The sequence below is a fragment of the Hyla sarda genome, chromosome 5, assembly GCF_029499605.1.
Source record: "Hyla sarda isolate aHylSar1 chromosome 5, aHylSar1.hap1, whole genome shotgun sequence".
In the NCBI taxonomy this organism is placed as follows: domain Eukaryota; kingdom Metazoa; phylum Chordata; class Amphibia; order Anura; family Hylidae; genus Hyla; species Hyla sarda.
The window spans coordinates 212,319,092-212,345,545 of record NC_079193.1 but is presented as its reverse complement, the minus strand read 5'-3'; the positions used below and the strand labels follow the sequence as shown (position 1 = coordinate 212,345,545).

Below are 26,454 nucleotides of genomic sequence, written 5' to 3'. Positions count from 1 at the left end.
TTTAAAGGGGTTGTATGCTCTTGTCTATTGCTTTTTGCTGATGCCCCCAGCAGCTCTGTAGAGATAACTTGGCAGTATGGTACATCCCCTGTAGAGGCAGCAGAGAGACAACAATACAATACCTGTGTTTGATGAAATGCACAAACAGACTGGCCGCTCCAGATGTTCTTTGTAGCCGTTTTCCTTTATGGGGGCCATGGGGATGGGTGCAGGTGAAATGGTTAAAATGCTTTTTTTTTTATGCGCATATTTTGTGCAGAAATACAGATGATTATTAATCTGCCATGAAGTGAAACAAATTACGGTATACCATTTATCACCATAACAAATAAGTTCCAACTGTACAAGAAAAAAAAACACTTTAATTTTAAGATTGAAAACACTAAATGCAAAACTGAGTCTGTGGATATAATTGTATTATTTCTTTGCATGAAGAATAAGATCATAATTTAAAGTAATCTCATTTACAAGTATGCGAGCCTTATCCCCTGAATCCACTAATACATATAAATCTTGTAAGAGGCTCATGTTATGCAGTCGCTCTTAACACATAAGCTTCTGTGTGCTTTCTATCCAAGCATTTCCATTATCAGGGACTGTAGAAACTGTCCTTTCTCTCAGGTATCCAGAGATCAACCCAACCAGACTTAACAGTCCTCAGCCAGAAAAGGTTAATCTTCAGAACTTTTCAGGAAATGACTCCATCTCTTCCTTGATTCGCTTCTCTATTAGAAGCATGAGCTGGCTGTCATTGGTTGGGATGTTGATGCTGGCAAATACTTGCTTTTTAGTCTTTTTTGCTGTAACATGTAAGTAAAAAAAATATATATAATAAATAAATAAAAGTATTTCATTCACATGGGACTTTGGTAATGTGTGATCTAAATCAACCTTTAGTTACATAAAAAAAAAAAAAAGTCTAAAATGTTACCAAGATAATTATATTCCGTATTAATTACCAAAGATTACCAAAATGGGCTTGGTCCTTAAGGGGTTAAAGGGGTACTCTGGTGGGAAAACTTTTTTTTTTTTTTTAATCAACTGGTGTCAGAAAGTTAAACAGATTTGTAATTTATTTCTATTAAAAAATCTTAATCCTTCTATTACTTATTAGCTGCTGAATACTACAGAGGAAATTATTTTCTTTTTGGAACACAGTGCTGTCTGCTGACATCACGAGCACAGTGCTCTCTGCTGACATCTCTGTCCATAGCAGCATATGTTTGCTATGGGGATTTTCTCCTACTCTCTGTTCCTAAAACAGACAGAGATGTCAGCAAAAAGCACTGTGTTCCAAAAAAGAAAAGAATTTTCCTCTGTAGTATTCAGCAGCTAATAAGTACTGGAAGGATTAAGATTTTTTAATAGAAGTAATTTACAAATCTGTTTAACTTTCTGGCACCAGTTCATAAAAAAAATAAAAAAAGGTTTCCACTGGAGTACCCCTTTAATCTGTTTGACCTTAGCCCCATCAGCAACACAAAAATGGGGTAATTCTGACCCGTGTACAAGCATGACAGATAGAAATACTAATTAACAATATCCACCACCCGATAAAAATAAGACTTCTAACCCCTCCCACCTTGACTATATTATAAAGTAACCTAACTAGGGAGGGAAGATTGTGCTGCTGATGGAAATAAGGGAACACAGATTAATGTTAGTTTAAGTTTTTAAGGGTGTAGGACAACAGGACTCTGAAGGGAGCTTAGGAGCTCAGGCTCGCTTCAAAGCCAGTAAATAATGGCTACTATCAGCAGCCAGGAATCACTGCTAATGCTGGGCATTGGCAATCACGCTGTAACCCTTAAGCCACTCCTTAAAGGGGTATACTGGTATTTTTTATTTTATTTGATTATGCTACAGGGGCTGTAAAGTGAGAGTAGTTCATAATTTAGTGTCTGTATCTGTGTTTGATGGTTGGTCTTGCAATTCTTATACGATCTTTGCTCTGATGTTCATTTTTAGCAGCATACAAAATGAGTGTTGTCTCAGCTTTAACCAGGTTGCAGTGCAGCCCGAGACGTTACATCAATAGTCAGATATTCAAAGGGAGCCTGTCTGTGCTTTAATGGGTGAAGTGACCGCTGGGTGAGGGAGATCATTCTCCACAGGGCTGCAGAAAATTAGGCAGTTTGCATGTAGTCCAGAAGCACGGAAGCAGGAGACTGTTATCCCCCGAAGACATGTAGAACTTGATAGAGAAAGGATGGTTCCAGTTCCCAGGAAAAATTAAAAATGATATAAAACTTAAAGGGGTACTCCAGTGGGAAAAAAAAATCTTAAACCAACTGGTGCCAGAAAGTTAAACAGATTTGTTAACTACTTCTATTTAAAAATCTTAATCCTTTCAGAACTAATTAATTGCTGTATTTTCCACAGGAAGTTCTTTTCTTTTTGAATTTATTTTCTGTCTGACCACAATGCTCTCTGTTGACACCTCTGTCCATTTCAGGAACTGTCCAAAGCAGGAGAAAATCCCCATAGCAAACCTCTCCTGCTCTGGACAGTTCCTGACATGGACAGAGGTGTCCGTAGAGAGCACTGTGGTCAGACAGAAAATAAATGGAGCATACATTAAATGGAGAAAAGAAATTAAATGGAGCATACAGCAGCTGATAAGTATTGGAGGTATTAAGATTTTTAAGTAGAAGTAATTTACAAATCTGTTTAACTTTCTGGCACTAATTGATAAAAAAAAATTAAAAATTAAAAAATAAATTCCACTGGAGTACCCTTTTAACATTTAATTTTGCATTTTAAAATCCAGTAATCCGGCTAAAAGGAAAGCAACATGCCACTATAAAATACTGAAGTAAATGCCGAGGATTTCGAGCCTAAGTTCTTGATCATGATTAAGTGCTTAGGCTCGAAACGCGTCAGAGTTTACTTCAGTATTTTAGAGTATTTCCTTTTAGCCGGATTACTAAATTTTATTTCATTTTTGATTTTACCTGGGAGCTGGAACCATCCATTCTCTATTAAGTGCTTATGTGAATAAGCCCCTCCCCTAATCCCTTAAAAAAGTTTAAATCACTCCACCTTTCCATTTTTTAAATGAAAATAATGTAAACAACAATACAAACATATTTGGCATTGCTGCATTCAGAAATGTCCATACTATTAAAATAGAACATTAATAAAACCACATGGAAAATTGTGTAAATTGTACAAAAAATTCCAGAATTGCCGATTTTTGATCATTTCATATATAGAAAAAAAAATTAATGAAAAGCGATCAAAAAGTTCCATCAAAACAAATATGGTAACGATAAAAACTACAGATCACGGCACAAAAAAGCAGCCCTCAAACAGCCCCATATGCGAAAAAATAAAAAAGAAGAGGATAATTTTAAGCATACTAATTTTCTTACAAAAATGTTATACATTTTTAAAAGTAGTAAAATAAAACAAAACCTATATGAATTAGGTATCGCCGTAATTGTATTGGCCTAAAGAATAAACTGTAAATTGCATTGTGTAGAAACAATACCCTTTAAAATGTGCATTTTTTTTTTCCACTTTAGCTGCACAAATAATTTTTACTAGCTTTGCCGTCAATATTGTGGTAAAATGAGGGGTGTCATTACAAAGTAAATTTGGTTCTGCATAAAACAAGCCCTCACATGGCTTTGTAGGTGGAAAATTAAAAGACTTGTCTATAAAAAGGTGAGGAGGAAAAAATTAAAATTCAAAAATAAAAATAAATTTGCTGCATCCTAAAGGGGTATTTTTAGTTTTTTTCCTCCTTGCATTCGAATAACCATAAGTCTTTTATTTTTTCATCTACAGGACCATGTGAGGGCTTGTTTTATGTGGGACCAATTGTACATCACTTAGTTTACCACAAAATTCACCATAAAAAAAAAATGTATATTTGTTGGGTGAAAGTTTTTGCAACTTTTTAAAATTAAATGTAATTTTTTTATTCTGTAGGTTAATATGATTAAAAAGATACCCAATTTTTATAGGTTTTTATGTAAAATGGGAAAAGAGGAAAATTTTATTTTTTATTGGGGGAGGGGCTATTAGAAAAAAAATTATAATGATCAGTGATATGCATAGGCATAGCACTGATCATTATTATCTGTGATCTACTTTTCTGGTCTGCTAGAAGGCAGACCAGAGGAGAAGATCCCAGCAGATGGCTGAGAGCGGGTAAGTAAAGCTCTGGTGGCCATCTTGATTCTTTTGAGCCCTTGCGATAGCATCCCCCTGCAGATAGTTCAGATGCCATGATCAGCATTGATCACGGAATCTGAAGGGTTAATGGCAGGCATCGAGATGATCACTGATGTCCACCATTATCGGCGAGTCCCCGGAGCTCACTTGCTATGTAGCAAAAGCTGCTCCTGTGCGCGAGTCATAGCCACCTCGTAAATGTACAGTGAAGTTACTCGCTGCAGCGCTGTACATTTACGGCACGTATCCTTGAGGGGTTAAAGAAAAGATGTTTACTTAAAATTGCCCTATTCTGACCCCTATATCTTTTTAATTTTCTCATATACAGGGATGTAGGAGGGCTGATTTTGTGCTGTGATCTATAGTTTTTATTTATCTTACCTCTATTACTAGCATGGTATGATGGCAATTACTGGGGCCTGTTCTTGCTTTCTCATCAATACCCTGAGCATATGCTTGAAGTTCTCTGGAAGAATGATCTCTGACTCTGAACCATTAGGCTAGGTTCCCACTACAGAATAATTCAAGAGTTCTGCTTAGGAATTTCGGTCAGAAATCCCAGTGTAGCAGATTCCCATTGCTTGCACTGTGCACACTCAGGAATTATGTCAAAAGAATGGTCTTGTCCATTCTTCAGGCAAAAGCCGCTTTGCAGATATTGCTGTCTATGGGGTGTCTGCAATGTCCGCGGGCTGCACTCCGGCCGGATATTCCATTTAATTAAAAATTCCTTCTGTCCTGCCAGTACACATGGGAAGAATTTTCCCATAATTGTGCTGCTGTAGTATACAGGAGCAATAATACATAGAAAGTATTTTCCACAACCAATAACCTCTACCTACCCACCATGTCAAAAAAAGATTCTTTATACGGATGGACACATACCAACCTGTCTCTAAAGGAAAGGGTATTAAAAGGCCATTCATTTACAAAAACGCCACACATTCCCATTGAAATGAATTTATTACTATATTGCAAATTAATATATATTATATTGGCGTTTAACACTGTCTATATGGCAGAACCACGTTTTGACTGAACTGCAGCAGATTTGGAGGTATATATCAAAGCATGTACCCAGTACAGTTTCTCTTATGACAGTGACATATGACTGCGTATGGTGCCCAGAAGAGATATATTAATCAGGACTGCTCTAATGACTATATATTACTGTAATAAGGAACCTTGTCATTGTGTAATGCTGCCCCTGATCCAGGCAGTGTGAGAATAGTACATAAAATGCAGGAAAGTAACAATATGCATGTGAATTCTCACCTGTATTAACATACAGGGTGAGCCATTTATATGGATACACCTTAATAAAATGGGAATGGTTGGTGATATTAACTTCCTGTTTGTGGCACATTAGTATATGTGAGGGGGGGAACTTTTCAAGATGGGTGGTGACCATGGCGGCCATTTTGAATCCAATTTTTGTTTTTTTAATAGGAAGAGGGTCATGTGACACATCAAACTTATTGGAAATTTCACAAGAAAAACAATTACATGTTTCTGACCACTTATAAAATGTGTTCAATGTGCTGCCCATTGTGTTGGATTGTCAATGCAACCCTCTTCTCCCACTCTTCACACACTGATAGCAAGACCGCAGGAGAAATTCTAGCACAGGCTTCCAGTATCCGTAGTTTCAGGTGCTGCACATCTCGTATCTTCACAGCATAGACAATTACCTTCAGATGACTCCAAAGATAAAAATCTAAGGGGGTCAGATCGGGAGACCTTGGGGGCCATTCAACTGGCCCACGATGACCAATCCACTTTCCAGGAAACTCTTCATCTAGGAATGCTCAGACCTGACACCCATAATGTGGTGGTGCACCATCTTGCTGGAAAAACTCAGGGAACGTGCCAGCTTCAGTGCATAAAGAGGGAAACACATCATCATGTAGCAATTTCGCATATCCAGTGGCCTTGAGGTTTCCATTGATGAAGAATCTATCTTTGTACCCTATATACCACACCATACCATCAATTTTTGTGTTCCAACAGTCTTGGAGGAATCTATCCAATGTAGGTTAGTGTCAGACCAATAGCGGTGGTTTTGTTTGTTAACTTCACCATTCACATAAAAGTTTTTCATCACTAAACAAAATCTTCTGCATAAACTGAGGGTCCTGTTCCAATTTTTGTTTTGCCCATTCTGCAGCACCTGAAACTACGGATACTGGAAGCCTGTGCTAGCATTTCTCTTGCGTTGTTGCTATCAGTGTGTGAAGAGTGGGAGAAGAGGGCTGCATTGACAATCCAACACAATGGGCAGCACATTCAACACATTTTATAAGTGGTCAGAAACTTGTAAATAACTCATGAAAGAATAAAGTTACGTTAAAACCAAGCACATCATTGTTTTTCTTGTGAAATTCACAATAAGTTTGATGTGTCACATGACCCTCTTCCTATTGAAAAACTAAAGTTGGATTCCAAATGGACGACTTCAAAATGGCCCCATGGTCACCACCCATCTTGAAAAGTTTCCCCCCTCACATATATTAATGTGCCACAAACAGGAAGTTAATATAACCAACCATTCCCATTTTATAAAGGTGTATCCATATAAATGGCCCACCCGGTAGATAACAAGCTATTCTTTTACTATCATGCCCTTCTCTGCATATCACATTTGTTTTGTGGTTATTGACGTTTATTGTAAGCAGGATTACTTGATAAAAATAAAAAATACAGATGCCATGATACCCTCTCTTACAAAAACTGGGGGAAGGGGTGAGTATCAACGCTTGTACACCAGTGCTTTGGCATACAAAAAGTACACATTTTATAAAAGCCGTGTTTGTGCATACAGTAAATCTGTGCCTTTTTGTCAGTTTTACACCCTTGAACACTTTTGCGGGTGAAGCTAAGTGAAAGGGTGTGGTCTCCTACAGCTGGCAGATGTACTATAACATGGCTGAAATGTATGTAAATTAAAGCTGGAATCTACAGCGACAGCTGGTTGTATGGCGCACAGAAAGCCAAAGATGCTCCAAATGTATTTGGAGAGCCTTAAATTGATTGGCACATTACACTTGCAAAGTGTTTCTTAAGACCAGAGCATGAAACAATGGTAGCTCTGCTGCTGCCCAGCATGTGAAACACCATCTCTCCTGAGACATGGAACAGAGCCTATGAGCAGTGGAGATCAGAGAATTGTCCTGTGTGACATCCCAGTAAATTAGTAAGGTAGAGAGGGAGATAACCACAAGTTTAGCATACAGAGGTCACACAAGCAAGAGAAAACACCAGGAGAATGGTCATGTGCCTGCATGTGGATCGATTTACAGTGGCATTGCAGCAAAAGACACTACATTAGTAAGAGTCTGCAGTTTAACCATTTATACATAATTTCAATAGTCAACACCCCACCCACAATCTACAAGTTTGAAAGTAACTATACTCTAAGCATGTCCAATAATCTGGATGGTTGTAAGGGAAACTTTTTTTGAAAAACATTTGACGTGTTGTTCAGACTTGGCAAAAGTTTAGATCACACATGTTAAACAGTGTTTTATATTACAGGAATGCTTTAACAATCCAGCTGCTAGTGGGTTCCCACATATGCTGGATAAAGACTGATACAAGTCAATAGAATAGGTACATGAACATGGATATTCAAAAGCAGAAGTTGGCCACAAAATCAAGCATGAATGTTGGTAAAAGAGACAAGGGATACTCACCAAGTCTTTGTGCAACAGAACCTGAAGTGATATCAGATTTATCCCCAAGAATCAGCGAAGACAAAGGCATTGAATCCTACAATGAAATTGTGCAAAAAATACTATGAAAAACATGCCTACACTGAAGGCAAAGACTAGTGACATAATACAGGCAGAAAACATTACAGGAAAACATTGGAAAATACTACGTTTTTATAGAGGGACATTTATCAATGTTTGCTTATGTATTCTTTTTTTTAGTAATTTTTTCCTTACTTTTTTTTTGCTTATGTGTGACGTATTTATCAACTGGTTTCAACCTGTTGATAATTTTCTTTCACGTAAGCAATTTTTCCTTTTTTACTTTGGTAGTAGCTTTTTCTACTCCATGTTTGAGCTGGAGTAAATTTAGTCAATTTTTAACGCTGTTGCGACTTTTTTTTGCGCAGTTGCGACTGTCGCAGTTAATAAATACCTGACTACCCGTAGTCCATTTTAAAATGATTACTACATAGTAAATTTTAGGAAAACTTGCTTTTCTCGCTTTCCAGTCAAAATGTCGCACGAAAAATAGAGTAGTCGCAGTTGAGACAATTTTGCGACAATTATAGTAAAGAAAACCTGACTAAACCCGTTGATAAATGTCCATAATAGTGATGAGGGGCTTGTGTACATTCATATGGCTTGTGCTCATAGTCCCACGCATGTTCTCATGTCTGACAGTTTACAGTTCAGATTGTAACATTTATTAAACTCCTAAGTCAAACATAATCCCTATCTAAAGGAGGACATACATTTTCAATAACTGTCAGCAACCAACAGTTATTTCTCTTGACTTTTCTTTACACATCCCTTATACACACGGCCGAATGTTCATGTGATGTCTATGGGGAGGGGAAAGCTGCAGCCAGACTTCTCTGGTGCCGACTTATCCCTCCGGCAACAAAATCTGTGTCTAATCCTTCTCTCCACTTACATCATCTGTCAGTGGAGAGTCAGGAGGTCACCAAACACCTCAGAGACTCTATGGTGGGTTTGAATGACTATAGCATAACCTCTTAAATGGGCACTCTCATTAAAACTAATTTTTGCTATAGCACTCCTTATGGTAAATAAAAAAATCTTTCTAATGTACTTTTTTTTTTTCATTACGTTTTCTATGTTTTATTTGTGTTTAAAAAATATGCCACTGGGTGTCTCCCTACTGGGCCAGAGCACATTTCCCTCTATCTCTTGCACAGACTTAGCCAATCATGATCTGGGCTGTGTGTAGCAGAGTGAGGGAGGAAGTTCTCCCTTGTATGGCTTCAGATTATGTCAAGCCTGCTGGGGAACGCCCCTTCCCAGTCTGTGAATCTGACTGAGACTGAGCAGAAAATACAGAGCAATATCAAGGTAGAAAACTAAAAAATAATAAAAATAAAGGCAGGGGGTGGTTCGTCATGATGGGGGCTGTTCATCCTCTCTAGTCTAAGCATTCAAAGGGTGATCTCTGAAACTTACAGTTTGTGATGAGATAGCAGTAGCCTCCAATCTTAGTTTAATTGGCTGACAGTGACTCGATCCTAATGACACCTTGTATATTGTGATGAAGTTTATTCCAAACTGTGCAGATCATACACTGGTGAACAAATGGATAGGTCAAAAGATCATGCTGTGAGCAGCTAACAGGTACATGTGGATGAGATGAAGAATGAAGCAAAAAGACAAGGGAGGAGTCAAAACTGAGAACAGAATGAAGGGGAGAGAGAAGGGACACACAGGATAAAAAGGCAAACCATGCATGTATAACATGACACTCTCTGTCGAAATCTATGATTTCTAATAACAACAAACTTTAGTTAAGTCCATGTATAATAGATATTTCTTCTTCTGGAACATCACTCTACGCATCAGGTCGGTGTGAGGGGTTCATCTTCCTGCTTAGGCAGAAGCAGTACCAGCTCATTTATGGGTCTGAATTAGTGTCTTGCAGAACTTTCTTTCATTAGTTTAACTTCTACTTTCTGCACCTTGACATCATTACTTGTAATAGTCTTTGTAATAAGACCTATAGGCCAATCGTTACGATGAGCATCCCTTTCTTTCAGGAGAACTATGTCCCTGGCTTGCAATTCAGGTTTGCTGACTTGCCATTTTCTTCGACTTTGAAAACTGCAGAGGTATTCCATCTTTCAACGGCTCCAAAACGCATTAGCAAGAGGTTGGACCAGTTTCCATTGGTATTTGTAAACATTTTGACAATCGAATTGCCAAGGAGGAATAGTGGCTACTCCGATCTATTGAGTTAGAAGAGTGGCTGGAGTTAACAAAACTGGAGACTCTGGGTCTGAGGAGACGGGAACAAGTGGTCTCGCATTAATTATTGCTGACACCTCTGCAGGGAAGGTGTTCAAGACTTCATGTGTTAGCTGGGAAGATTTGTGGTCCAGCAGCATTGAGTCCCGAATTTTCCTAGAACTCTCAATCATGCGTTCCCAAGAGCCTCCCATATGAGAGGAATGGGGGGGGGGGTTGAATTCCCATTTACACTTGTTGTCATTGAAGAAGTTCTCTATCTTCTCAAACATTTGTCACTCAGTTGTATCTAAGTAACTTTACAGGTCCACGTATGGAGACGAATCTTCTGAAGGCGTTAATAAAAGCAAGAAGAGTCCATAGATTCTATAACTTCGATATGAATGCACGAATGCTTAAACAAGTAAATAGCACGGCCCAACGTTTATCGTTAATTACTCCACCACGAATCTTACATGTAGCAATGGTCCAGGGGCTGAAAATATCTAAACAGACATTGGTAAAAGGTGCAGCAAAAACAAAAAGAAATAAAAATGGAGCCAGCACCTATACCCAATACACGGTTGCACGCTGCTGTGGCAAGTACAAAACATGTAAAAAAGGAAAATGGCAGCAGCACACTTGGTCAACAAACTGGAGGCTCTTAGCGCACTTTTTGATGAAAACGTGTCACCCCATCCACCACGCGGAGGTGGCTTCATATCGGATGGGACCCTAACACAAATAACACTCGCCTCATAACACTCACCTCTGCTGGGCATATAGCCTCTGACTGGGTGACATCCACTATCAATCCAAACCACCTCCTGTGAAATAGGGGAGGGGATGCACGGCTACAGAGGGAGCCACTCCCCCCAAATTGCACAGCAAAAACAAAAATGTAGCCAGCCCCTATACCCAATACACAGGTGCACGCTGCTGTGGCAAGTACAAAACATAATGAGGCCACCTCCGCGTGGTGGATGGGGGGACATGTTTTGATCAAAAAGTGCGCTAAGAGCCTACATTTTGTTGACCAAGTGTGCTGCTGCCATTTTCTTTTTTTTACATGTTTTGTACTTGCCACAGCAGCGTACACCCATGTATTGGGTATAGGTGCTGGCTACATTTTTGTTTCTTTTTGCTGTGCAATTTGGGGGGAGTGGCTCCCTCTGTAGCCATGCATCCCCTCCCCTATTTCACAGGAGGTGGTTTGGATTGATATTGGTAAAAGATGGTTCAATGCTTAATCTGTCTGTTGGAAGCTCTGACATCTGTTGATTTAGATGTTTTCCCTCTTAGTCTTTGGCACTTGACGCATTTATGGAGTATGGAGGGTATACATCTCTTCATTCTGATTATCCAGAAACCTGCAGACCTTACTGCTCCCTCTGTGAAGTGACGGCCTTGGTGTTGCACTTGCTCATGGTAATGTCTGACTAGCAGAGCAGTAATGTGGTGATGTCCTGGAATGATGAGGGGACTTTGCTCTTCACTGGTCACATTGGACATTGCTATGTGACCACCAACTCGGAGTAGTTTGTTCTGATCAATTAATGGATTCAACTGGTATAGAGGACTATCTTTAGATGGGTTGAGTCCCTTTAGTATGTTGTGAATCGTTTGTGAATATACTTCATGTTGTACCCATTGGATAATGAGTCTTTCGGCTTTGGCAACCTCTGCAATTGTGGAGGGCCCTTTACAGATGTGCCAATTCCGACACTCTTGACTATTGTCACTGCTGTTTGCAAAGTGATGAGCAACATGAATAAGACTTCCAATGGCTCGTACGGCAGAAGACCACTTGGAAAAACATTCAAAATGGTGAGATTTTAATTTAATCTTTGCCTCTACGGAGGTATTACCTGTAACTGCAGTAGTCTTTATTTTGTTATTGGATTCCGGATAGATAAGTTCAAAGTTAGACTTTACAGTGCTTGAGAAGAAGTTCTCATTCAAGAGTTCTGGTGGAGATATCCATGATGTATCCAGAAAAGCAGCAGCAGGTACTGCACTACAGCCTAGGGTGGCAGGGTTAAGATCAGTGGGCACATAGTGCGCTGGAATAGAGAATTTCCTAATGCGTTCCACTCGATTGCCGACATACACATGGAACTGTCTTGTTTGATTGTGTATGTATCCTTGCACAATTTTACTATTTGTGTAAAAGTCAAAAGGAGTCAATATGAAAGTCTATTTCGTGCTTTATAAGCTCAGCAATTCCAACAGCTAATGTGGCTGCACAGAGTTCGAGCCTTGGAATAGTATGCACAGGTTTTGGAGTTAGTTTGGCCTTGCCCATGACGAATCCTACGTCTATTTCACAGTTGGGGTGTACAACTCTGAGATAGGCTATGGAAGCTATGGCTTCCATGGATGCATCAGAGAAGACAGGGATCTCTAGTCTAGTGGCATTCTTCGAGGATGCAAGAGTGTAAGATCGAGGTATCTTAAACTGTTCCAATGCCTGGAGAGACTGCTTCCAGGACTCCCAACTTTGTTGTTTCTCTTTGGGTAAAGTGGTATCCCAGTCAGTGTTCTCTGAAGTAAGTTGTCTGAGAAATATCTTGCCCTGTATAGTAAAGGGTGCTATAAATCCCAAGGGATCATAGATATTGTTTACTGCAGACAGTACTCAGTGTTTAGTGAAGGGCTTGTCACAGACTGATGTTTGAAATGTGAACACGTCTTGTTGAACATCCCACACCAACCCTGTTGTCCGGATCCACATTAGGAGGAACACAAAGCTATTGTGTCTACTATTAATGACACATACTCTTGTGTACTATTTAGAAAATTCTTCTGACTAGTAATGGCTGTCTTGAAGAATTGGATATACCCCCCCGGGACATCCTGTTGGCTCTACGTTTGGTGGATTTTATTTTGCTCCATGCGGTTGATTCAGTGATTCATGCACTGTCTCACTTGCTTCAGATATTTCATTTTGTCTCACATGGCTCCTAGATATTGGCTAGATAGGGCATGTTTATAACATGTGGGTCTATGTAGAATTCCTTTATGTACCAGGTCTATACCAACAATTTTTTGGTTGTATATTTAATCAATTAATTTATTAAATAGCCTCTATTTTTAAGCATCTGTACATGCCAGTAATAATAAAAACATCACGTTTTTGCATACCTCTATGTGGTTCACTTGTAATTACATAACCTTATTCTGCTCATTATGAGCTTCTTTTCAATATCTGTATAAGGTGCACCTTTTAAAAAACCCTTTTTCACACATTGAGTTTGATTCACTGCACACATATTCTTGATCACTTTATTTAATATAGTGTACCTTTTCATAATCCTTTTTCACACATTGCACACACTATTTTAGGTTTATTTTCTTCACACATTTTTGTTCACTCCATGTAATATTTTACAATTATCAATTTCACACTCTTCACTAATATTTCTTTACATTCTTATACATGCTTAAATATGTACCAGTCCCAGGCATAAAATGCTTTCTGGGGCACTACTTAATAGGTCGAGCGTCATCTTTGTATACTTTGCATTTCTGCTGGGAGTCCATCAGATTGAAGTGACGGCAGCAGCTCCCTCCGGTCACGTGTCCATACGGACACGTGACATGGCCTATGCGGTCACATGACCGACACTCACGTAGGTGGAGGCCGTGATCACATGACACTGAGGTCATGTGGCCAAACTGGCCACATGACCAAAGGCTGTCCGGGCATGCTGGGAGTAGTAGTTTCACAACAGCTGGAGGTACCCTGGTAGAAAAACACTGAGCTAAGTAAGAGGGCTCAGGGAGAAAAATAAAAAAAAGCTTCTGTGCACCTACTACCGGTCCCTGCAGATGCCGTATGTCTCTGTGCGGTCTGTGATTTGGGAACATAAGATGGTGCTAAGGGGTTCAACACTGGATCTGGCTTACAGTCCAAGGGTGTGTTTGTAGCTGTATAGTAATGGGTGTGTTAGGATGTAACTGGTTAGTGCCATAGTAAGGTAGAAAGTCTTTTCTGTCCATACCAGTTTCCACTGCTTGAGAAAGTGCAGTAGGTTCAGAGAAGACGCCTTGATTGAGTGCTTTGGTTGCTGGAGTGATGGAGTTCTGATGTGTAAGATATAACAGAGTGACTGCTGCTGATAGCTCTTTCATTGTCACAAGAGGCCTTCTCTAAGACTCTTAGTCTTGCCATGTCTTTGGCATGCTCACAATGTTTTTCCAAAACTTCCATCTGTGCTTTCTTCCGTGCAGCTTCAGCTTCCATCTCTGCTTTCTCTTGCAACCTGGATTTTTGACACTTCTGCATCAGGGCGGGCTTTGATGACTTGTTGGCTGAGTATAGAAGATGTTGATCGTAAGGATCTAGAAGATCTTGTGGAGTGCCTAGAAGTTGTGGAGAGATGTTTGTATTACGAAATCATCTCTTGCAAGACTGAACTCAATGTTGTACCGCTTTAAGAAATCAGCATATTTGGCAGACAGACTTTGATAGTTCTCATAAGCAGCGTTCAATTGCTTAACAGTGCCCTCTAGGTGCAGTACCTCATGAGCTGGCTAAAACAGAGCTGACATGCATTCAAAAGTCTTAGTGGTTGATGTTACTCAGCAGTTCCTCTTTGTCAGCTTCATAGTTCTCTTGAACCTTCCAAGTTGGTTTTGCTAAACGGTTTAGTTTTATGGGGCTCATAGGATTACACTCCTGTTCTGAAAGAAGTTCAGGTTCTTCAGATGGTATATTGCCTTGCTGGTGCATTGTGATGATAAGTAGAGGGTTACACTGGGGATCAAAAGTTTGGGCACCCAAGGTAAAAAATTGTATTAATCTGCATAAAGAAGCCAAGGAAAGATGCAAAAATCTCCAAAAGGCATCAAATTACAGATTAGACATTCTTATAATATGTCAACAAAAGTTAGATTTTATTTCCATCATTTACACTTTCAAAATAACAGAAAACAAAAAAATGGCGTCTGCAAAAGTTTGGGCACCCTGCAGATTTTATAGCATGCACTGCCCCCATTGCAAAGCTGAGATCTGCCAGTGTCATGGATTGTTCTCAATCATCATCTGGGAAGACCAGGTGATGTCAATCTCAAAGGTTTTAAATGCCCAGACTCATCTGACCTTGCCCCAACAATCAGCACCATGGGTTCTTCTAAGCCAGGGGTGGGCAATTATTTTTTCCATGGGGCCACATTAGAAACTAAAAAAATTGTGAAGGGCCGGGTAGTTTTCCCCCAGATTAGGATCGTAGTTTTCCCCCAGATTAGCATAGTTGTCCACCAGATTAGGCAGCATAGTTTCCCCCAGATTAGGAGCATAGTTGTCCCCCAGATTAGGCAGCATAGTTGTTCCCCAGATTAGGCAGCATAGTAGTCCCCCAGATTAGGCAGCATAGTTGTCCCCCAGATTAGGCAGCATAGTCGTCCCCCAGATTAGAAGCATAATTGTCCCCTATATTAGGCAGCATAGTTGTCCCCCAGATTAGGAGCATAGTTGTCCCCCAGATTAGGCAGAATAGTTGTCCCACAGATTAGGAGCATAGTTATCCCCCAGATTAGGCAGCCCCCCCCCCCCCCCCCCCACACACACACACACTGACACAGACAGCACATACAGAGACAGGCACTTATAAATACACATATAAACAGGGACACACAGACAACACACAGACACATATAAACAGGGACACACAGACATACACATATATATATATATACAGACACATATATACACTCAGACACATATACACACAGACACATATACACACAGACACACATATACACACAGACACACATATATACACAGACACACATATATATACAGACACACATATATATACAGACACACATATATACACAGACAACACAGACACATATATACACAGGCATACAGACACAGACACATATATACACAGAAAACACAGAAACACTCACCCGGCCAGAGTTTAGAGCTGAGGGGAGGGGGTGGAGGGAGACAGGATACACAGCCTCTCCTCTGCCTTCCGAGCATCTAAGACTGCATGGCAGAGAGAAGGCGGGGGAGGGGAGAGAGTGCACGCCCCCTCCCTCTTCCTGTCAGCACTTCCTGTCATCACACGGGAGCTCAGTGCACAGGCTGGTGCAGACCTGGGCATTGTACGGCCAGACAGTCAGTGCGGGCCGGTCAGAGCCAATCAAAGGGCCGTATGTGGCCCGCGGGCCGTACAATGCCCAGGTCTGTTCTAAGCAGTTGTCTAGAAATCTGAAACTGAAAATAGTTGACGCTCACAAAGCTAGAGAAGGCTATAAGAAGATAGCAAAACGTTTTCAGATGTCAATATCCTCTGTTCGGAATGTAATTAAGAAATGGCAGTCATCAGGAACAGTGGAAGTTAAAGTAAAATCTGGAAGACCAAGAAAAATATCAGACAGAACAGCTTGCAGGATTGTGAGAAAACCCACGTTTGACTGCACAATCCCTCCAGAAAGATCTGGCAGACACTGGAGTTGTAGTACACTATTCCACTATAAAGAGATACTTGTCTTCATGGAAGAATCATCAGAAGAAAACCTCTTCTACGTCCTCACCACAAAAATCAGCATTTGAACTTTGCAAATGAACATATAGACAAGCTTGATGCTTTTTGGAAACAAGTTCTGTGGACCGATGAGGTTAAAATTGAACTTTTTGGCCGGAATGAGCAAAGGTACGTTTGGAGAAGAAGGGGAACAGAATTTAATGAAAAGAACCTCTGTCCAACTGTTAAGCATGGAGGTGGGTCAATCATGCTTTGGGGTTGTAGTGCAGCCAGTGGCACAGGGAACATCTCACGAGTAGAAGAAAAATGGATTCAATAAAATTTCAGCAAATTTTGGTTGCTAACTTGATGCCATCTGTGAAAAAGCTGAAGTTAAAGAGAGGATGGCTTCTACAAATGGATAATGATCCTAAACACACCTCGAAATCCACGGGGGATTAAATCAAGAGGCGTAAACTGAAGGTTTTTCCATGGACTTCACAATCTACTGACCTCAACATAATTGAAAATCTATGGATAGACCTAAAAAGAGCAGTAAGTGACAGACTGCCCAGAAATCTCAAAGAACTGGAAGACTTTTGTAAGGAACAATGGGCAAAGATACCTCAAACATGAATTGAAAGACTCTTGGCTGGCTACAAAAAGTATTTACAAGCTGTGATACTTGCCAAAGGGGGCAGTACAAGATATTAACTCTGCAGGGTGCCCAAACTTTTGCAGAAACCATATTTATGTTTTCTGTTATTTTGAAAGTGTAAATGATGGAAATAAAATCTAACTATTGTTGACATATTATGAGAATATATAATCTGTAAATTGATGCCTTTTGGAGATTTTTCCCATCTTTCCTTGGCTTCTTTATGCACATTAATACACATTTTTACCTGGGGTGCCCAAACGTTTGATCCCCACTGTAAATTACAAGGTTCTGTGTTTGCATAGAAATGTATCGGTGTTCTGGCCAGGGGGTCAGGTTTCCTAGGCAACCAGTGAGAAGAGGAGCCAGAAAGGTTCACATACAGAGCTTAGATTCACTTGCAGGTAGAAATGCATGTGGTAATACACAGACTGTGTGGAAGCTGATTAAATAACAGTTGTATGAACAGTTCTTTTCAATCAATCTGTGCTGAGATTTACTTGCTGGCTGGAGTATGCAGTCTTGCACTCTGTGTTTTACTGGCTGCTTCTAGCTATCACAAGCTTTACAACTTTCCTTTTTCCTCTCCACTGTCAATCATATTCAAGCCAACGTTCTAATATGACCACAAACTTAATTAGTTCAACCACAAACTACATTAATAAATTCCCAAAGCCATTATCCACTTAACCTATTGACCTTAGTTGGCATCACAATTTAAAGTTATACCCGAGATACTTTCAATTACAGTACACTGCCCATCTCCCATCGACAGCTCGGCCAAGCACCCTGTTGCTTAGCTTACAACAATGTTCAACAAACTTAACCATAGACCACAATGGCCCATTAAGTCCTATGGGCAAAATTTTGTAATGTTATAGGTACAACTTAGTGAAAATCCAGTAAACTCCTCCTAGAGGGGACGTCACGGACCAGCCCCCAATGACCTCACAAACCTGCCAAAATTTGAAAAAATTGGAAGTCCCCTCCACTGTATACATGCTCTAACTTCACAATAAGATAGCGGACCTGACGAAGAGAGGAATCCCCTCTTGAAACGCGTTGTCCTGAGTACCCAGCTATCTGTGTAACTAATATTGCCTTTGTATAATCTATACTTGGTGAATAAAAAGTTTTCACAGTAAACTGTCTTCGAGAACTACTTCTACACCCCAGTGAAGTGCCGATAACGCAAGTCGAATTTGGGACCGACCCCCGCCAGGGATTCCCGCAACCTGCATCCAGCTATATTCCTGTGTTCATATACATCTCATAGCTAGCAAGGACCCTTTGAAAGATATTTGGCTGATCTTCTAAGATCCTTTCACAGATCTTTTGACTGTTCTGCCTCTCCAGTCTAAGCATTGAAAGTGTGATCTCTGAAACTTACAGTTTGTGATGAGATAGCAGTAGCCTCCAATATTAGTTCAATTGGCTGACAGTGACTCGATACAAATGTCACCTAGATTGTGATGAAGTTTATTCCAAACCGTTCAGATCATACACCGATGAACAAATGGATAGGTCAAAAGATCATGCTGTGAGCAGCTAACAGGTACATGTGGATGAGATGAAGGATGAAGCAAAAAGACAAGGGAGGAGTCAAAACTGAGAACAGAATGAAGGGGAGAGAGAAGGGACACACAGGATTAAAAAGGCAAAAAATGCATGTATAACATGACCGGGGCAGTGAACAGGGATGATTATAAAATCTAACAAGATCATGAGAGGTACTCTTTAAGGATGCAGGGATTTTTCATTTTTGCGCTTCTTTTTTTTTTACAACTCACATTCTAACAATCATAACTCTTGATTTTCTACCTACAGACCAATATGAGGGCTTTTTTTGTGGCGTGTATGTAGTAGAGCTTTTCCCACCACAGCAGAGCTGCGCAAAATTCATCATCCTGCTGCACCTTCTTGATAAATAAGATGCACGCTAGTCAAACTCACCACTCAAATAAACGTGGGAAAATAGCTCTACCATAGACATTCTTTGATAAATCTGGGCCTTCATCTTTATTCTGTAGGTCCGATTAAAATACTACCCAACTGATGTAGGTTTTATTTTGTTTTATTTCTTTTAAAAAATTATAACTTTTTAGTACGAAAATTAGAATGTTTAAAAATGTCCTCTTCCGACCCCTATAACTTTTTCATTTTTCCGTATACAGGGATGTGTGAGGGCTCGTTTCACCGCCATGGTCCAGATCAGCTCCTATAATTTCTTTTACATTTTAGATGCTGCAATTAACTTTGATTGCGGCATCTAAGGGGTTAATGCCGGACATCACCGTGATGTCCAGCATTAGCCATGGGTCTCGGCGGCTCATAGCCACAGGGACCATCCTGCTATGATGCGCGCTCAGCTCCTGAGCGCACGTTATAGAAGAGGGGTACTACAGGGAAGTGTATGCATATTAAAAAAAAAGCCATCTTTTTTTCCTCTTGCCTACATCTCCTAGCAATCATTGCAGCTCTACTCTCCTGCTCTGAGCAGCAGAGAGATTCAGTGTCTGACTGGCTAAGGCTGCACATGCCTCCCAGGCCTTAGCACTAAAGGGAGCATGACTCATCAGTGCAGAGCAGAAACCACATGGTCTGTGTCTCTCAGGAGGGTGGGGGCTGCTTTCAGAGATTAATTTAGACAAAGACAGAGTGGATGGCTGGATGAGGTCATTCCCTTACTTCATGCATGTAAGTGACAGCCAAAGAGGGGAAACTGTTCTATATAGCTAATGTGTGATATTTAGACAATTAAATAGGTTGATGAGAGGGAAAGGATTGGTTGTGGGTTTAGTTCCCTGGAGTACACCTTTAAGAGGATAAGTTGTATGGGGTCCTAATACAAGAGGTACCCCTTAGATAGACACAAGCGCTGTATCTTCGGCTCTCCCATAAAGATACATGGAGGGGCCTGTCGGCCTTATGTTCTTTCTGTTTCTGTATTCCTGGATAACCCCTTTACATTTTCCTCCAGTTCCTCCAGTGGAAACTTAGCCTTAGTGCAACATGTATAAAACCTTTACATCTTTACCATACAAGTAGTTTTCCACTGGTGAATAGACTAGGTAGGAGAATATTTGCCACTGTTGGAGGCTTTTTCCCCCTAAACATTTACAACTATATTTCAGAATATGTATTATAGCATCATCATGGAAGAAATGATATATTCCTATGAATGACGTCTAGTGCAATGTCTCACTATAAGTAGTTATACTGACCGGACACTAGATGTCACTATATCTCCTGATTCTGTCATAGTGTAGATCACTTCTCTGTTATCCCCACCAGCTTTTCTGATTACCCTATAACAGCGGTCTTCAAACTGTGGCCCTCCAGATGTTGCAAAACTACAACTCCCAGCATGCCCGGACAGCCAACGGCTGTCCGGGCATGCTGGGAATTGTAGTTTTGCAACATCTGGAGGGCCACAGTTTGAAGACCACTGCCCTATAACATCCATTGTGGATAACCTCATTTATATAACCTAGCTTGAATGACAGTCTCTTATGACAAATGGAGCTGATCAGTCAATCTATTTCTATTAGACTCTGTTCATTTGCCCAGAGTGTGACATGATCTAGTGCTGAGTTTCCCAACCAGGATCCCTCCAGCTTTCACAAAACGACAAGCATCAGCAGGCCTAGGCCCCCTTGTGTGCTTCCTGCTGATAACCTACATTTGGCAGATCTTCCTTTATCTCTGGCATAACCCATTCTTTTAATGTGTGCAGGTAGAAGTGTCCAGTAGATACTCATAGCACAGAACAGGATAAGGCCGAGTTCACGACTGTGTCGGATCTCCGTCACAGAGTCCGCACAACAAACACTAATGGCACTCTGGATGGAGTCTGTTGGGTTTCTGTCTGGTGTCCGTTGTTTCACAGGAATTAAAGGGGTATTCCGGGCAAAAACATTTTATCCCCTATCCAAAGGATAGGGGATAAGATGTCTGATCGCGGGGGCCCGCTTCTGAGACCCCCCCCCCGCGATCTCCCTGCAGCATCCGCATTCTATGCGGGGACTGCGTCTCTAGTTTTGGAAACCTCCGGGTTTCCGGGACTGGGGACGTCACGTCACGCCACGCCCCCTCCATTCATGTCTATGGGAGGGGGCGTGATGACCGCCACCCCCCCTACCATGGAAATGAATCGAGGGGGCGTGGTGTGACGTCACATCCCCAGTCTCGGAAACCCGGAGGTTTCCGAAACTAGAGACGCAGTCCCCGCATAGAATGCGGATGCTGCAGGGAGATCGCGGGGGGGTCTCAGAAGCGGGCCCCCCGCGATCAGACATCTTATCTTATCTTTGGATAGGGGATAAAATGTTTTTGCCCGGAATACCCCTTTAAGTGGAGATATGATTTTTTTTTTCTTTTGCTAAACTCCTGTAATTTGAATAGACTGCAAATTTCAACATGCAAAAAGCTTTTATCTTCCTTTGAGGTCATCATCTTATATCACACTATGTAACACTTTTTAAATCGGGCTCTTGAAAATGAAAGATGTGCTGTGACCAGTTTCTATGGGCAACTAAGCCAGTTTTGCAATGATTTTTTAGTCACTGGCCATTTACCAGTGATGATACTTTAACTACAAGCCTTTACTTTAGCACCATCCTTTTTGACTGACCCTGTATATATGGTGAATGGTGGTGCTGATCTCTACTTGGATATGCCATATACACCTGATAGATGTGTGTCCCCTCTGGGACTTGCACCCAAAACAGCATCACCAAACCAACCCATTTTGCCTGTAGAGGTTGCCTGGTGGCCAAAGAATGAGTGAAGAGAAGTGGTGGCCATGTGCTGGGCTTTTCTGTGGATCCTAAAGGAGTGAATCAGGGGTGCCCACCAAGGAGCATTCACATGTCCCTTTAGACGCCAGTGTCAGCTTTGACAGCAGCGATCTAAAGGGTTAATAGCCAGCTGCGGCGACCGGTAGGAGTTGGGAGCTCGCTCCGTACACAGACTGCTGAGTGCTGCCACGCTTGTCAGGTCCGGCTCTGCTTGCCCAAAGCAGGGCTAAGGGCTGGAAAAATTCACCTGCCCGGCGCCCGGAACTGCATGTCCCCGGTGTCGGGTGGTAGGGGGCATGGAGGGGGCATGGAGTGATGTCACGTCCCCTTCTTGGAGGAAATGCCCGGCATAGAATGCCAGGGGCTGCACCGAGATCGTGGGGGTCCCCAGCGGCGAGACCCCTGTGATCATACATCTTATCACCTATCCTTTGGATAGGGGTTACGATGTATAAACCCGGAATACCCCTTTAAATTGACCAGAAGTGATCATGAAGGCAATTTCTGTTCCTGTGCACAGTTAGGACATATGGACAGAGTTTATCTGACTTTTTTAAAGGGGTACTCCGGTGCTTAGACATCTTATCCCCTATCCAAAGGATAGGGGATAAGATGCCTGATCGCGGGAGTCCCGCCGCTGGGGACCCCCGGGATCTTGCACGCGGCACCCCGTTTGTAATCAGTCCCCGGAGCGTGTTCGCTCCAGGTCTGATTACGGACGACCACAGGGCCGACGGCGTGTGATGTCACGCCTCCGCCCCCATGTGACGTCACGCTCCGCCCCTCAATGCAAGCCTATGGGAGGGGGCGTGATAGCTATCACGCCCCATCCCGTACGCCTGCATTGAGGGGCGGAGGCGTGATGTCACAAGCCGTCGGCCCTGTGGTCGTCGGTAATCAGACGCGGAGCGAACACGCTCCGGGGACTGATTGCAAATGGGGTGCAGCGTGCAAGATCCCGGGGGTCGCCAGCGGCGGGACTCCCGAGATCAGGCATCTTATCCCCTATCCTTTGGATAGGGGATAAGATGTCTAAGCAGCGGAGTACCCCTTTAAGCCAGCCATGCATTGCAATTCATCTTAGCCTCCAATACTTTATCAAGTGGGCACTGCATCCAGATAGGAAGTAAATGGAGGGTTGGGCACACGTGTCCAGCTTTCTCCATTCACAGGGATGGGGAATTCCTACCACCCGACACCGGGGACATGCAGTTCCGGGCGCCGGGCAGGTGAATTTTCCAGCCCTTAGCCCTGCTTCGGGCAAGCAGAGCCAGACCTGACAAGCGTGGCAGCACTCAGCAGTCTGTATGGGGAGGGCTCCCGACTCCTGACGTTCTCCGCGGCTGGCTATTAACCCTTTAGATCGCTGCTGTTAAAGTGGACATCTGCAGGAGTTTCGATAAGTCTCTTCCTATGACTGCAATTGGCTGACTGGGATATCGTAAACTATACTTTGTTGTTACTGCAATCCAACAGATGGTGCCAGCTTACACATTTTTCATTAACCTTGCTACATAGTTACTATTGTTTCTGGTTTAAATACTGAGCAGAACAGGAACAGAAATTCATACCAAGTTCTGCCCCATAATCTTTCCTATATTTAAAAGATTTCTCAGTGAATTTTGTATCATTTTTTGTTTAGAAATGTGCCCTTTCTACAACAGAAGGGGCAGTTTTACTACTTGTAACTACTGATGCCAAAGGCTGTCCACACATGCTTGGAGTTGTAGTTGTGCAACAGCTGGAGGCACCATGTACGGACGGGAAACACTATATAGACTATGGGGGAGATTTATCAAACCTTATGCATAGGATCAGTAGAGCAGTTGCCCATAGCAACCAGATTCCAGTTTTTCAATAGTTAAAAGTCCTCAGATCTGATAGGTTGCTATCGGCAACTGTTCTACTGTTCCTTTTTTTTTTTTTTTTGCTTTTGGAGTACATGCTCTAATACTACAGAACAGCTGATGGCAGGGCCGGCCGCGTCTATAGGATAAATAGGCAGCCGCCTAGAGCGCCCTTTAGAGGGGGGCGCTGCCCTGCCCACCGCACGAAATTTAGCCAGCAGCAACATTCCCCCTCAACCCCCCCCCCTTGTACCACAATATAATTAGGCATTTCTAAGCCTTTCAGAGGAGTGCTGTACCTCTGCACGCTCCTCTCTGAGGCACACAGGCATGACCACCCAGGTTTGTCCAGCATCCTGAATCACATGCGTGCGTATCATCCCAGTAGTAAGGAGATTACATGAGGAGGTTTGTTACAGTTTGTCAGCCCAGTAGTCAGATGGGGCGTGTCAAACAGCAGAAAGGGAACAACAAAATTGGCTTTCACCTAGGCAAAATATGTGCCACCTAGGGTGGCAAAAATCCTTCCACCAGCCCTGGCTGATGGTGTGTAGAATTTCTGGCACTGCCATATCAAGGTTGTTCACACTGTAGAAATGTAGGGATGTCCCAATACCGATACTAGTATCGGTGCCGATACCAGGTATTTGCATGTTATCGGGGACTCTTCTAATGTCCCCGATACCAAATCCGATACCTGGCGGAGTGCTCTGCTCCGCTGCCCCGTTCTCCCGTCCGCATCACTGCCGCTGCCCCGTTCTGCCGTTCGCATCATGGCGTCTTATGGAGGAGCATGTGACACACACGTCACTCAACTGCACTCAGCGTAACGCTACGGAGGAGTGACGTGTATGTCAGATGCTCCTCCATAAGACGCCAGTAAGACGGCAGTACGGGGCAGCGATGAGTACGGGGCTGCAGAAAGACGACACCGGACAGGCACAAGTGAGAAAATACAGGGGGGGGGGGGGGGGGGGGGTAAGGTCCTGCTGGCTACAAGGTGGAGGCCTGCTATCTACAAGGGGTGGGGGTGTCTGCTATCTACAAGGGGGGTCCTGCTGGCTGGGGTGGGGGAGGCCTGCTATCTGCTACAAGGGGGAGGCCTGCTACTAATGTCTGCACCTATCTATACTCCCTACTATTAAAGGGGTACTACCATGCTGACAACTTATCCCCTATCTATAGGGGATAAGTTGCCTGATCACGTGGGGTCCCACCGCTGGGGACCCCAGCATTCTCGCACGCAGCACCCCGCTCTCATAGACTTGCATTGAGGGGGGTGGAGTGTGACATCACGATCACCCACCCCGTCATCAGACCCGGAGCGGATGTTCGCTCCGGGGCCTGATGAGAGCGGGGTGCTGTGTGCGAGATCGCAGGGGTCCCCACGCGATCAGGCAACTTAGATAGGGGATAAGTTGTCAACACGGTAGTACCCCTTTAAAGGCAATCTTACAGCAGAGTCACATGCACTAACTTGAATTTATATGTAGATAGTGCAGGTGACCCAGTTTCTACCGCTGCTCACCATGTGATCATCAGCACAATCGCTCTTGAGACGTCGGTTTCGCCGCCAATGCAAATTCCCTGTTCTGCCCAATGGAGAAGAGAGGAATCTTGGCTCATACTACAGCAGCCGCCTCCATTGTACACAACAAGGACCCACATATCAGCACGGTAAGCAGCGCCAGAAACCGCGTCACCCTGGCGTCACATTCCCTTTAAAATAAAGTACTCGTAATTGGTATCGGCGAGTACTAGAATTAAAGTATCGGTACTCGTACTTGGTCTTAAAAAAATGGATGTACTGATGTTTGATCATGGCAGTGCTTCCCAACCAGTGTGCCTCCAGCTGTTGCACAACTACAACTCCCAGCATGCCCGGACAGCCAAAGGCTGTCCGGGCATGCCGAGAGTTGTAGTTGTGCAACAGCTGGAGGCACACTGGTTGGGAAACACTGAGATATATAACATGAGGAGAAGAGACAAGCAGGAGAAAATGGCACAAGCCTCCAGTACAGAAATGTTATGTATACAGGCAGAGAGGCGGAGCATGACACGATCCCCCGCACATGCGCAGTCCCTCCCCAGACTCTCCGTTATGTCCAGACTATACTACTAGTACCGTGCAGGTGTGTAAACACTCACGTAGCGGCTACACATGGCCACGGCCAGATTACACAGCCTGGCGGAATACCCGACCCACAGGAAGAAGCAGTCCTGCAGGCTCATGACGTGGAAGTGTACCAGCCTGTCGCAGATCTTGTCGCTGAAGTTATGTATCGAGATCGGGCGATGTGACAGCTCGGCGCTTTCCATGCTTTCCCCCCTGGCCGGTACCCGACTTCCGGTGACGTCATGGGTTCCCAACTTCCCCGTATGTGTGTGTGACGTTGTCTCCCCAAACAAACATGGCCGCTGAGGAAGTTCGCGGTTTGTTATAGTGTTCAGGTACGAAGAGGAAGCTTTCTTCTGTCACCCGTACGCCATGATGCTAGGACTGTCCGGGGGGACACGTACGTGTACGCTACAGGTCCGGGG

At 42.7% G+C, this 26,454-nt stretch overlaps 2 protein-coding genes across 6 annotated transcripts in view; one reads left to right on the top strand and one right to left on the bottom strand.

Annotated features, from left to right (window-relative positions):
* Positions 1-337: 337 nt before the first annotated feature.
* PSMG4 (proteasome assembly chaperone 4) lies at positions 338-26,371 on the bottom strand. Its single transcript, XM_056521067.1, has 3 exons — positions 26,062-26,371; positions 7,875-7,950; positions 338-800 (listed from the first exon to the last, which is right to left on the bottom strand). The coding sequence occupies exons 1-3, from the start codon at positions 26,230-26,232 to the stop codon at positions 679-681; spliced, it is 369 nt and encodes a 122-aa protein (XP_056377042.1). The 5' UTR covers positions 26,233-26,371; the 3' UTR covers positions 338-678.
* The window catches only part of ACD (ACD shelterin complex subunit and telomerase recruitment factor), a 60,460-nt gene continuing 59,995 nt past the window's right edge, over positions 25,990-26,454 (top strand). For 2 of the 5 annotated variants that reach the window (XM_056521065.1, XM_056521060.1), the window contains exon 1: positions 26,230-26,364. The gene's annotated coding sequence lies outside the window, so the exon portion shown is untranslated. Of the gene's footprint in view, positions 26,046-26,229; positions 26,447-26,454 lie in introns of those variants that run through there. The other 3 variants (XM_056521063.1, XM_056521061.1, XM_056521062.1) reach the window with 3 other exon arrangements.